The sequence below is a fragment of the Eretmochelys imbricata genome, chromosome 24 (genome assembly GCF_965152235.1).
Source record: "Eretmochelys imbricata isolate rEreImb1 chromosome 24, rEreImb1.hap1, whole genome shotgun sequence".
Taxonomy (NCBI): domain Eukaryota; kingdom Metazoa; phylum Chordata; order Testudines; family Cheloniidae; genus Eretmochelys; species Eretmochelys imbricata.
Window position 1 is genome coordinate 1,835,485 of NC_135595.1, and position 13,715 is coordinate 1,849,199.

Genomic DNA, 13,715 nt, shown 5'->3' on the forward strand with positions numbered 1-13,715 from the left:
GAAAGGGCCAAACTTGCCTCTGCAGTGATCCCGGCTGAGGCACTTGGGTTACACCAGAGCTTAGGGCCTGTGCTCCCAGCACTGAGGCAGGGGCAAGTGAAGGAACGAGGCAGGGGCAAGTGAAGGAACAAGGCCTGGGGAGGGGGATGGTTGCTTGGCTTATGGGTCAGAGGAGGAGGGTCTGAGAGGCCCAGTGCAGAGAGCAGTGGGGAGGGGTGTGGAGAGTGGGGCGGGGTGTGTGTGTGTGGTCTCACTGGTGGCTGGGGTGACCGGAGGGGCGACTCTCCTTCACCTGGCACTGTCCTGGAAATGGATGGCTCATGCCCTGCAGGGAATCCCGAGGCTGAGGGCCCTGAGCCCAGCCCCACGGGCCAGGGCATGGCCTCCACCCTTTTCTAACACCAGGGATAATGTCGACCTTGGGACCAGGAGTTCCCCCCCACCCCCACTACAGCAGTGTCCCCCTCACCACAAAACTCCCCCTGCCCCACTGCAGCAGTGTTCCCCTCCCCATGCTGCTCAGCATCACTCCCAGGCTCAGAGGAAGGGGCAGGACACTGGGGCGGGTTTGGTGCCTTTAATGAGTAGCTCTGTCTAGCTGGTTAGAGGGGATGCCGGCGGCTGGCTCAAAACGGGGGTGGAGTGTGGGGTGTGGCTCTAGGGGGCTCCAGGGGGTGCAGGCTCCCCGCTCAGGTGTCCTCCCAGAAGAAGGCGTTGCAGGCCACGGTGAGAGCGGCCACCAGCACCACGTACTCCTTGAAATCCACCTCCCCGTCACCGTTCTCATCCAGGTCCTGCATGATGCCATCCACGGTGCCCGCGTCCTTCTGGGTCTGCAGCAGAAACACCCCCAGGGGAGGCAGGGTTAGCACGTGGGGCCCAGGGAGGGGGGTTGCTCCTATGGGAGGGGAAAGGGGCCCAGGTGGCTGGGGGGATCCTCAGTGAGAGGCCCCTGTCCTGTGTTCAGGACAAGCCAGAGAGAAGGATTGGGAAGCTGGAGGCATGGGCTATCCGCCTGGCCCTGGATGGGAGAGGCCCTAGTTTGGGGGAGGAGAGGGCAGGGGTCAGCGGGGAGGGGAAGGCTTAGAGCTGCAGTGGGGGAGGAGAAGCAATTATGAGCCAGGGACTTTCGAGAGGAATGTTGGGAAACTTCATACCAGAGAGACCCGTCAGCCTGGGAGGGGCTGGGAGCCCAGCGCCTGGCATGTGGGAACCTTCTCCGGCCCATGCCCGGGGGAGCAACAGTCCTGTCCTGGGCCCTGGCATGGCTCTGCCGTCTCAAATCCCTGCTCGGCCCCTGGCGACCACCCACGAGAGGGGAGGCTAGCGCCCGCGGGGGAGTGATGGCCCAGGGGAGAGGCCATCATGTGGTCCCTGTGCTGGAATGGCAGGGGCACCCAGTGCCTGGGGCGGTCCCCTAGGCCTGCCTGCTCCTTCCCTCTCACTGCCAACCCCCGGGGCTAGCACAGGGCCTGGGGGGCTGGTCCCTACCTCCAGGAAGCAGCCCAGCTCCTTCTGCAGCAGCTCCTTCAGCTCCTTCTTGCTCAGCTTGCGCTTGTCGCCCTCCTTGCCCGAGTAGTTGTGGAAGACGGCGATCAGCCCCTCCATGGCGCGCTCCAGCTCAGACGCCATCGTGCCGGCTCTGCAAGAAGCACCTCGAAGGGCTGAGGAGCCCAGGGTCTGGGTGGCGCGGATGGGGGGCCGGGGAAGGGCTACCAAGGAGCAGGGGCCCAGCCCCTCCCTGCCAGCATGCCTGGAGGGACCCACGGGTGGGGAGAGCAGCCTGTGGGCCCCAGCCAGCCCCTGCTCTCTTCACGGAGGCTGCCAACGTGGGGGCCGAGTAGTGGCTGCAGTTCTGGGGACGGGCGCCCCTACCTGCCGGGAACCAAAGAGCCACGAGCCGGGACTGGGCCAGGAGACCCCGTGCCCCACACCGCGTGGGTGTCAGCCCTGTTCTCTTGCCACAGGGTTTGTTGTGGTGGAAAGGCCAACACGAGGTGCTGGGGAAGGAGGAACGGGGCCCGTGGGGGGCAGGGCAGGATCTGGCCATGCAGCCCGCCAGACCCCCAGGGAAACTTTTGGGGCAGCAGTGGCAGCTGCCCAGGTGGGGCCTTCCTGTCCAGGGGCCTTGTGGAGCTGAGGGATCAGACGGCGCCCGTGTCACAAACAGGTTCGGAGCCCCCATCACTCCTGGCTGCCCCTGTCCCCACCTCCTGCACAAAGCAAGCTCTGACCCAGAGCTATTGGTCTCCACCTGCCTGGCTGTGTCCAGAGCTGGCAGACAGCTGCCGGCCCCACTTGCAAAGCCCTGACCCAACCAGAGCAAAGGGGGGCAGATCACAGCAGGGGTGACAGCTCCATGGGGAATCACTGGCCGTAGCCCTTCACTCCTGTAGAGCCACCAGGCCTCGGGCTCACCTGGGCCGCACCTGAACAGCCGCCCGGCCCCAGGGCTCACCTGGACTCCCCCCTGTACAGCCACCTGCCTCTGGGCTCACCTGGGCTCCCCCCCTCCCCATACAGCCGTCCGGCCCCTGGGCTCACCTGAGCTCCCCTGCACAGCCGGCTGGCTCAGCGCTCTTGCAGAGTGAGCCTGAGTGGGCTGGTCAGTGACTTTAAATAAGAGCAAAGCCCCCCTCCCTCCAGGAGGATCTGATACCAGAGACCGGGCTGCCCGGCTGGTGATGCTGGTCCAGTGCGCCCCTGATTTAAAGGGACAGAGACAGCGGAGGGGCCCGCCTGTAGCGGGGGAGGCTTGTCCGTGTTAGGTGCTGCACAGCCGGTAACACGCGTGTGCACACACACACACGCACATGGAGCGACGTGTGCCTCACGCCTCTCCCTGCAGGGGCACACGTGCTCCGCCTCGTCTCAGCCCCTCCCAGAGGCGCCTACGCGGGGGCTCGAGTTTTCAGTCGGGCTCAGAAGACAATACACACGTGCCTCGGAAGAGAAGACAATCCACGGGGGCACAAATCATTCAACATCTGACGCTGAAGGCGCACCCCCCTCCCGCCACCAGGGCCAACTAAGGGGCAAGGGGGGCTCCATGGGGCTAATCCGTGAGCAGCCCCTCAGCGATCTGGGGCCATTTAACAGCTGTGAGGGGCGCAGGCAACTGCCTCGATCCCACTGACCCCATTCCTCAAAGCGGGGCCTCAACCCCAGGAGCCCTGCTGGCTCTGCAGGAACAGGCCTCTCTCCTCCACCATCGCCCTGGGGTCGAAGTGGCAGCTGCCCAGATTCCCAGGCCCGAAGAGACCCTGCGCTCTTGTCCAACCTCCTGTGCAGCCCAGGCCGGAGGATTTCCCTGCCTTCGTTCCTGCTGGAACCAGAGCAGAGCCCCCAGGAAAACACCCCAAAGATGGCCACTGATGGAAAATCCCCCCGGCCCTTGGCAAATTCTCCCATTGGCTAATGGACCCTCAACGTTAATGAGCAGCACCAGATTTCCAGCCTGCATTTGTCTAGCTCGAACCCCCAGCCGTTGGGGCCAGCTCAACGGTTCTCCAGTACTGGGGAACCTGGACGGCAGCAGGCTGGGGTCTGCAGCAGACTGGGGTTGTGACGGTATTTGGGGTCATTACTGCAGCCAGCACAACAGTGTTACTCCAGTACCTTGGCTCGGCATTACTACAGTGTGGAGCCATTGCACCAGGCGGCCCAGCACTGTTACTCCGGTACTTTGTCCGAGTGTTACTCCAGTACCTTGGCTCGGCATTACTACTGTATTCGTGGGGTGATTGCGCCAGGCGGCCCAGCACTGTTACTCCGGCACTTTGTCTGGGTGTTACTCCAGTACCTTGGCTCAGCATTACTACTGTATTCGTGGGGTGATTGCGCCAGGCGGCCCAGCACTGTTACTCCAGTACTTTGTCTGAGTGTTACTCCAGTACCTTGGCTCGGCATTACTACTGTATTCGTGGGGTGATTGAGCCAGACGGCCCAGCACTGTTACTCCAGTACTTTGTCCGAGTGTTACTCCAGTACCTTGGCTCGGCATTACTACTGTATTCGTGGGGTGATTGCGCCAGGCGGCCCAGCACTGTTACTCCGGTACTTTGTCCGAGTGTTACTCCAGTACCTTGGCTCAGCATTACTACTGTATTCGTGGGGTGATTGAGCCAGACGGCCCAGCACTGTTACTCCAGTACTTTGTCCGAGTGTTACTCCAGTACCTTGGCTCGGCATTACTACTGTATTCGTGGGGTCACTGCGCCAGGTGGCCCAGCACTGTTACTCCGGTACTTTGTCCGAGTGTTACTCCAGTACCTTGGCTCGGCATTACTACTGTATTTGTGGGGTGATTGCACCAGGCGGCCCAGCACTGTTACTCCGGTACTTTGTCCGAGTGTTACTCCAGTTCCGTGGCTTCGTGCTGTGGAAAACTCTGGTAGATTTTGTCCTGAACCGGTGCCAGCCGCGGTGGCTCAGACGCCTGTAACCCATCCTGCTGCTTTCACGCTGCCCCCGGTGCTGATAAGGCCCTGGCTATCGGATGTCTCCTGGCGGCTCCTGCTGGACAATGGGAGCCAGCATGGCGCGGCGGGGGGGCCCTATCGGGTAACGGGCCCGAGCCCCCCTCGGCCTAGCGCTGCATGTCTATATAAAGGCCCCTTGTCAAATTAAAAAATCCCTGCTTGAAAGGTTGCTGCGGTAACAGCAGAGCCAGGAAACCAGATTCCTGGCCCGGCGCTCGGCTGCTAGAGTGGGCTTGGCGCAGCTCCTGTTACAGACACGGAGCCTGTGATAAATGCCGGCCGGGTGGGCACAAGGGTGTTGCCGGGGGAAGTGGTTGTCATGCTGCTCCGGATCGGGGTGGCCCCCTGGTTGCCCTCAGACCCACCTATAGGGTGAGCCCCAAGCCCTAATACCCCGGGGGGCTGCCCCCATACCTGATCTCATGCTCAGAGGCAGGGTTGCTCATGCCCCAGGGTCCAGGTGGGCTGGGAGCGGGGGCTCATACCCCAGGGGCCATCATCCCTTGGGGAGCCAGTTCCACCCTCCCAGCCCAAAGCTCTGGGGGTCGAGAGCAGCAAGAGCAGGGGATCCCCCTCTCTCCCTTTGCTGCAAATACAGAGCCCAGGAGGGAGACCTGCTCTCCCCTGGCAGTCAGTGCTGACCCAGCGTGGCGCTAGGGGGCGCTGTGCGGCAGGGAGTGGGGTGGGGTGGGGTGGGGTCCCATAGGGGGCGCTCTCTCCTGGCAGTCAGTGCTGACCCGGTGTGGCGCTAGGGGGCGCTGTGCGGCAGGGAGGGTGGGGTCCCATAGGGGGCGCTCTCTCCTGGCAGTCAGTGCTGACCCGGCATGGCGCTAGGGGCGCTGTGCGGCAGGGAGTGGGGTGGGGTGGGGTCCCATAGGGGGTGCTCTCCCCGGGCAGTCAGTGCTGACCCGGCGTGGCACTAGGGGGCACTGTGCGGCAGGGAGTGGGGCGGGGGGAGGTCCGTAGGGGGCGCTCTCCCCGGGCAGTCAGTGCTGACCCGGCGTGGCGCTAGGGGGCGCTGTGCGGCAGGGAGTGGGGTAGGGGTCCCATAGGGGGCGCTCTCCCCGGGCAGTCAGTGCTGACCCGGCGTGGCGCTAGGGGGCGCTGTGCGGCAGGGAGTGGGGTAGGGGTCCCATAGGGGGCGCTCTCTCCTGGCAGTCAGTGCTGACCCGGCTTGGTGCTAGGGGGCGCTGTGCGGCAGGGAGTGGGGTGGGGTCCCATAGGGGGCGCTCTCTCCTGGCAGTCAGTGCTGACCCGGCGTGGTGCTAGGGGGCGCTGTGCGGCAGGGAGTGGGGTAGGGGTCCCATAGGGGGCGCTCTCTCCTGGCAGTCAGTGCTGACCCGGCGTGGTGCTAGGGGGCGCTGTGCGGCAGGGAGTGGGGTGGGGTCCCATAGGGGGCGCTCTCCCCGGGCAGTCAGTGCTGACCCAGCGTGGCGCTAGGGGGCGCTGTGCGGCAGGGAGTGGGGCGGGGGGAGGTCCGTAGGGGGCGCTCTCCCCGGGCAGTCAGTGCTGACCCGGCGCGTGGCGCTGGGGGCGTGTGCGGCAGGAGATGCTGTTGTTTCCCATGAGACATTCACCGGAGGCCCTGAGCCCGTGGCTCTGTTGCACAAGAGCCCGGGTGGAAACCGGCTGGCTGGCCTGAATTCCGATGCAGACACTAATTTGGGAGCTCATCATATCCTGGCTCCCCACCTGCGGGCTCGGTCACACACGGCGTGCTTCCTCCCGGCCAGCACCGCCCCTGCGTTCCGCTGCAGAGGTGGCTGCATCTCGCAGCCGGCTGCAGCGCTTCTGTCTAATCTACTCGGCTCGCGGTCACGGCTCTTTAGACCCCGCTCAGCCCCGTGGCACCACGGCACCCCCCGGCCTCCCTGTACAGTGCTCTGGGACCCCGCAGCACAAGCCAACGTCCAAACCTCCCGGCACCCCAACGGTGCCTGAGAACGCCGCAGTGACAGCCAAGTCAGAGCTCGCGCCCTCCTGCCCCGTGAGGCTAGGCCGCTGCCACTGGACCAAAGGGAGAATCTCCTTTAGAATCTCCTCAGAGAGACTCTGACACACAGCTGAGCAGGGGAGGGCACTGGTGCACAGACCCGAGGCCCTGCTGGGCCGGGGGCAGAGCGGGGGCAGGCCCCTGCCTCACAAAGCTTCGGGTTGAAGCAGAGGAGCAAAGCACGGGGAGGCGCAGCCCAAACGGGGACAATGTTTAGTTGCACCTTTTAAAAAACCAACCTGCCCCCGCCACGTACGTCATCGTCCCCGGCGGCCTCCCGCCTGTAGCTGTGGGGCACCAGCTCCGACGCCACGGGGACGGGCAGCACCGGGAAACCTGAAGCAGGTTTCTGGGAGTAGGAGACGCCTGCCGTCTGTCTGGAGACTCCAGCCCCCTCTGCCCGGCGGGGTACATGTTAAAGTCCAGATCCCCATGGCAGGGGGGCAGGAGGGGCTGCTGGGCTGTGCCTGGGCTCTGGCTCTAACAGGAGATGGGACCGATATGTCCCCCACCTGACTCCCCCAGTTTCCGCCTCTGTTCCCCCTCCCCCAGACCCAATCTGGACTTACAGCCCCCGGAACCCCCCACCCTCCCTCTCCCTGCCCTGTCTGGGGTGCGGCATGGCCAGACGGGGCAGGAGCAGGCGGCTGGCATTTCGCTGGGCCACGCACGTTCCCCAAAGGGGTCTAAAGACAAGTCCCCGGGCTGGGAGGTGCAGGATTCAGCCCGCTCCCTGAGCCTGTGGCTGGGATCCTGCGCAGGGACTCCGGCTGGGGTGCTGCCCCCCATCTGGATGTCCTGTACCATAGGGGTGAGGCACAGAGCAGATCCCCCCTCAGCGCCAGGCAGGATGGAGCCCCTCATTCCCCACACATCTGAGCTGGGAAGTCCCCTGGCCAGGGCAGCTGGGCCCTGCTCTGGGGCCAGACCGGCCTGGCTTCCCCCTCCCGCTGGGGCTGGGGCGGGGGGCAGGGGAGCAGTTTGCAGCCTGACACAGAGCTCATTCACTGGGCTGCTTTTCCACTTGCCCACTTGGCTGGGGCAGCTCCTGGTGTGGGCAGGGGCGGGGCGGCTGCAGGGGTGCGGGGGGAACCGCACCCTCCGGGCGGGAGGGAGCAGCTGCAGCCATCCGAGCTGGGGGGCAGAGGGTATGGGGGGTATCCCCTGAGTCTGTGGCTTGAATGAAGTCAGCAAAACCCGAGCTCGGTCTCAGGCCCTTTGGAGACTGGGTCCGGGCAAAGGAGAGGGAGCGGAGGGGGGTGGGAACTGCCCCTGGGAATGCCCCCCCCAGAGACGAGGCCCCCTCAGTGCAGGGGGTGCTGGCTATGGCAGCCAGAGGGTACACTAGGGACTGGGGGTGGTCATACCCCAGGGCAGGGCCAGGGAGGGTGGGCAGCGGGGGGCGGGGGGGCTCCTGCCCCAGGGCCCAGGGTGGGCAGGTGTCAGGGGTCATACTCCAGGGGCCGTTCTCCGTGGCAGACCCATTCCACCCTCCCAACCCAAAGCTCTGGGGCTCAAGGGGAACAAAAGCAGGGGGATCTCTCTTTCTCCCCATGCTGCAAGCACAGCCCCCTCGACCCTCCTCTCACCCCATTCGCAAGCGCTCCCTCCTGCCAGCCCTGCCCCCCGACTCATACCTGGCCCTGCCACCCACCAGCTCCCATTCCCCCCCGAAATGGGGCCACAGTCCTGCTCCCATCAGCACCTGCAAGGGCTTTGCCACACATGGAAGCAGGAGCAGGAGCGGCCCGAACGCTTCGTGGGCCCTGCCCCACGCCAGCTCCGTGGGTCCCTGGCTCATGGACACACGGGGCAGCACCCCCAGCCCACGGAAACCATCAGCCCTCCAGCCCCACCAGCTAACACCACCGGCCTGCCTCCTCCAGTTCCCGTCAGCTAGCTGAGCCCCCCGCTTGCCCCCTAGTCCCCTCTGTGCTCACCCCCCATAAGTCCACTGGCTCCAGTCACCCCCTGGCGAGCGAGAGCAGGATTATGCCCCTGCCAGTCCTGCCACAAACCCCACGGGCCTGAGCGTCCCCCCCAGCCCGTTTGCCTGGGAGTCGTAGTTTGCCACTTACTAGTGGGTGGGAGCAGGCTGCTGCCGGAGTGACCCTGCCCGCGGCGTGCGCTAAGCCTGAATGCCGCGGGCCCCCGGCCCCCTTCCCACCGCCCTCGCGTCCCAGCCCATGTCCTAAGAAGGGGAACTGGCAGCTGGACAGAGCTGGGGAGGGATCTGGCTCAGCCTGCACCAACAGCTGCTTTCTCTGCGTGGCTGGCAGGCTCTGCTGCCCGCTGGCACCCCTGTGAGCCCGAGCCTTTCTGTTTCGTGATAGAAAACTCTCGCTCTGTGTCCCGCTCCCGGCCTGGCGCCCGGCTCCAATGCATGGTGCAGGGCTGGAGGCAGCCCAGGAGCTTGGAGTTCCAGGGGCAGCCCCATGTAGGAGAATCTCTCTCTTGGGCCCCCCCAGCCCAGCACCCCAATGCCCCCAGCCCTGCTGATGTCTCAGGCCCAGACTGCCCGGCTCCCTGGCTCGCGGGACTAATGCAGCTGAGAATCCGGCCCTGGAAAGGGAACCAGATACGGGGCATTGACGTCTTTGCTAGGCCGGGAACCGCAGGAGGAAATACCCTGGCAGGGCCCAGCTGGTGCCAGAGACTGGAACCCTCCCAGAACCTCTGAACCTCAGAGTTACGACTGTCTGGCCCTGGGGGGCAGGATGCAGGAGGGGAGAGCCCAGGCCCGGTGTGGGGTGTCTGGCGGCCGGCTGGGTGCTGGGGGTGGACACTCAGGCGTTACCCTATGAAGGCTGTTACCCGCTCAGTGGTTAATGCACCCAAGCTGGAATGGCTGGAAGGCTCGGCTTAGAGCAGTAAAGCAGAGAGGGGGCAGGTCCAGCAGTTAAAGCGCAGGACTGGGAGCCAGGACTCCTGGGTTCCCTTCCTGATCCTGGGAAGGAGTGCTGGGAGCTCTGGGTTCTAATGCCAGCTCTGCCACAGACTCCTTGTGTGACGTAGGACGCGTCACGTCCTCTCTCTGTGCCTGTTCCCCCCTCCCTTGACAGTGATAGTATGTACTGTTTGTCTGAACCCTTTCACCTGATGGGGCAGAGGATTATTGTAACACAGTGGTTTGAACTGCCAGATGCCAACTAATTAAAGTTCCGTCCTGTTATTATTATTTTACAGATGGGGAAACCGAGGCACTAGCTGGTCAAATGACTCGCCCTCGGCCATGGAGGATTTCCAGGTGAGGATTAGAATTTAGGAGGTTCTTGCTTCCACGTCCTGGGCTTACCCCACACCTGTCTCTGATGCAGCGAGTTCACAGCGGTCCCGGCCTTTAGCAGCTGGATGGAGCTGGGGAAGAATGGGAGAGGACCTATGCCCTGGCATTGGAGGGGCGAAATTCCCTGTATGCAGACTGGTCAGTGCCTGGCAAGGGGGACCCTATCACAACACACACAGAAATGGGCTTAACTGCAGAGACACAAGGGGCCAGATCTGATGCCCACCAAAAGCCCCCCATGGCCTGCCCCACCCCCTTGTGTGCACTGGGTTTTGGGTCAGTGCCTAGAACCACAGCATAATTTTTACCAGACTAAGCTAAATACTTTCTTAGGTAAGTGAGTGGACCAAGTTCATGCAGGAATTCAGTGGCACACAGGGACTTGAGCCTTGGTTTTAGCGCAAGTCTGACGATAGTTCCTGAACTCCTAGACCATCCTCCCTCTCCGAGCGGGGAGCAGGGCTGAGAGTCACAGAGCCGCCCAAGGCCCTCGGACGTCTCCTGATTCCCAAGCATTTTAGCCCCCAAACCCCTTAGGCACATTTGAAAAATCTCTGCCTAAAATGTTCAACCTTTCAGGCTGGATTCTGATCCGGGTGTAAATCCTGACTCACCCCACTGAGTTCCAGTGGAATGTCTCTGGCTTTACACCAGGAAAACTGAGCTCAGAATCTAACCTTGAACAAACACGCCCCTGTGCTGGGTCTCCTGGCTTCCTGGCCTGTCCCACGGGATCCAGCCCATCAGGAGCTGTTGTCTAAAGTTCCTCCCAAGGGTGCAGCGCCCTGGCATATCAGCCTGGCAAAACTGCTGCAGAAACTCCATCCCTGACATGCCCACACTGGCAGATCACTGGGAGAAGCAATTATAAGTGTGAGCTCCCGGGGGAGCTCAGCCTGACGTGCCAAGCAGGTTACGGTATCTCGGAACAGGTTTTAGCCTCTGCCTTGCTACGCACTGACCCAGATAAACCAGTCGCTCCTGTTGCCATGCCCGGGCTGGGTGAGCTTGGCTGGCTCCCCGATCAGTGTGGGGAGCAGCCGCTGCTGTTATGCAGCAGGATCCGTAGTGGGGTGGCTGCATGCATACCCTGAACCACAAGGAGGTTTTGCCGCTCTGGGGTTTGGAGAGGAGAAATTTCAGGGCTAGCCCCCACTTCTAGCAGCCTCAGTCCTTTGGGGATGGTCAGTCCAGCCAGCGACCTGGCACTAAAGGCCCGATTCACCATTGCCCCCTTGCACCTTGCACAATCGTGCCCGCCCGTGCGAAGTGGCTGTAAAACGCAGCTCAGCTGGGGAGCGTTTTTCACCCACTCGTGGACACGATGAGTCAAGGTGCAGGCGCTGGAGGCCGGGGCCCCAAACATTGCCCTACGCTCGTGCTGAAGGATTGTGTCAGAGGCCTGAATGCACAGTCCTTGGGTGACATTGGGACTGATCCTCACCTGGTGCACACCAGCCGAGCTTTGCCCAAGTACCCTGGCTGAGGAGCTGTCTGTCTGGGCCCCTCCTCCAGGTTCGGAGGGGGAGGGCAGTGCTGTGAACACACTGTGCCTTTGCGCTAGGTTTATTTGTCTCCTTTTTGTTTTCTTTTGGCCTAAAGAAGCTAAACTGCCCCAGAAGTGCTCAGCCGATGCCGGGAGCCTGCAGGGCAGTGGAGGAACTAGGGCAAGGGGCCGGGGAGAGAAGGAAAATACCTTGATCCTTATTAGACTCCTTTCATCCAGAAAGGGTCCCAAAGTGCTTTGCAGCATATGGCCCCACCACTGCAGTGCAGCCCCCTCTGGGGCGGAACACGGCAGCTGTTTGGCAGTCACATAGCACTGGGCTTGGCCGATTGGGCCAGGAAGGCAAGATGTCACTTGCTCTGGTTTTAAACCTGGGAGGCTTGGAGAAGCTGACCCAGAACCGATAACGCCCCGGGATGGCCGGCTCATTCCCCAAGGATGCAGAGGGTCATGAGAGGCTGAATCCTTTGTGGCTTTTGGGAACTTGAGTTCACATTCGACCTGCTGGAAAATAAACAGCCTATTTGTGTATTTAGAAAACCCAGCCCAGCCCTTTCCTCAGAGTCCTGCTGGGCTCTAACAGACCCTGGATTCATGGCTGAGGGAAGCAAAACGATACAAAGCCGCTTTATTTATCCCCACAAGCCACAGACCCCAAACGCTGGGCAGGGGTTGCGTCTCCGTGTGTGACTCCAGGGCAGATGGGAGGAAATAATAATATGATTTACTTAGCTCCTTTCCTGCCAAAATCCCTCTGCAAACATCCCCTCGCTAGCCCTCCTGACAGCTTTAGAACTCAGCCCCATGTTACGGCTAGGGAAACCGAGGCACAGAAGGGCTTCCCCCAGGGCCAAACTGCGTGGTGGGCAAGGATCCCAGGAATCTGTGATGCCCACCCCTGTGTGCAATCCATTAACCATGCTGCCCCTCCTCTTGGGGGTCCGACAGCTGTGCTGGGTGCATGGACGACTTGGGGCATGCCCAGGGCAGCCAATGGCAACAGGAGCACCCCTCAGGCCTCAGCCCTGCCTCGGCAGGACCCCCTGGACCAGTCTGTGTGGCCCTGTCAGGCTGCTGATGGGCCCAATGCTGTGGGCGTTTGTCCATTGGAGCATGATCGGAGACGACCCGGTCACTGCCTCATCCCACTGGATGCCCACCTGCTGGCAGCCACGTTCCTGCCAAAGCCGCTCGCTCTGTACACGTCCCTCCGGCTGCTGGACTGGTATTGTGCTTCTGCGTCAGGCCTGGGATCTCTACCTCTCTGCAACCTCAGCGCCCTTCTCCTGCCCCAGGGCCCCTGCTTCGAGCCCTCCCCTGGACCTCCTAGCCCCTAAGAAACCAGCTTTGGTAGTGGGACAGCCTGGTCCAATTTGCTGCCCCCTAGTGTCCTCCCCATCCAGCATCCGGCTTGCCTGCCCCAGAGTATGTTAAACCAAGCTCCCTCCACCTGGCACTGAGACCCCGCTCTTGGGAATCCCCATTGCCCCCCCGAGCGCTGGTAGGAGGCAGGCCCTGCCTTGTGCTGGGCCCTGGCTCACAGCCTTTGTCTGGGTGCTTCCTCCCATCGCTGCCCAGGGGTTAGCGAGGAAAGGGAGATGAAGACGGGACGGACGGGGCTGGGGGAATAAGGCTGTGCCCTCAGCCCCACTGGATCGGAAAAGTGCAGGATGAAGTCCTGGGTGGGGTCCTAGGGACATCGCCCCCTACAGCCTTCTCCCTAGTCATGCAGGCAAAGGGGGAGGGGCTGCCCAGCCCACGGCAGCCAGCTCCTGACCCCAGCTCGCGTGACTGTGGCTGTGTAGATGCCCAGTCAACCTGTGGAACTCATTGCCAGGGGATGTTGTGAAGGCCAAAAGAATGAGATAAGTTCATGGAGCATAGGTCTATCAACGGCTATTAGCCAAGATGGTCCGGGGTACAACTGCCTGCTCTGGGTGTCCCTAAACCTCTGACTGCCAGAAGCTGGGACTGGACGACAGCCAGGGGACGGATCACTCAAGAATCGCCTGTTCTGTTCCTTCCCTGTGAAGCACCTGGCACCGGTCCTGTCAGAGACAGGACTCCGGGCTGGATGGGCCATTGGTCTGACCCAGTACGGCTGATTGCACATTTTCATGACAGGACACAGCACATGCTAAAGGTGGCTTATATTCCCCCAGCTCTTTCCCTGCCCCGATGGTGGAATGGTGTTCCTGAGAACTGGGCCCAGGTGTCCACGGCCAAATGAGGGGAGACAGGGAAGAAGAAGGTTGAGACATTAACTGCGTCACACAGGGGCTGACAGGGCGGCTGGTGCGGGGTAGGGGACGGCAGGTGTCTCAAAGGACAGCTACTCCCCATGGCCCATCACCCTCCCCCGGGCCCAAGCCATCCGTCCCCATGGCCACAGGGAATTTGTGCCAAGCTCAGAGACAGCACATGGCCCAGCTCTCCTGGCCCCGCCCT

The 13,715-nt window shown here is 62.5% G+C and overlaps 1 protein-coding gene across 1 annotated transcript; it reads right to left on the minus strand.

The window, feature by feature from the left end:
- Positions 1-689: 689 nt before the first annotated feature.
- S100A1 (S100 calcium binding protein A1) lies at positions 690-1,632 on the minus strand. The gene is made up of 2 exons (XM_077841749.1): positions 1,492-1,632; positions 690-833 (listed from the first exon to the last, which is right to left on the minus strand). Exons 1-2 carry the CDS (start codon positions 1,630-1,632, stop codon positions 690-692), a joined length of 285 nt encoding a protein of 94 aa, XP_077697875.1.
- Between the last annotated feature and the right edge of the window lie 12,083 nt (positions 1,633-13,715).

Coding starts and splice junctions, on each gene's coding strand:
- S100A1 (XM_077841749.1), bottom strand. CDS start 1,632: ATGGCGTCTGAGCTGGAGCGCGCCATGGAGGGGCTGATCGCCGTCTTC. Junction 834..1,491: donor AGCTGGGCTGCTTCCTGGAG/GTAGGGACCAGC, acceptor TTTCTGCTGCAG/ACCCAGAAGGACGCGGGCAC.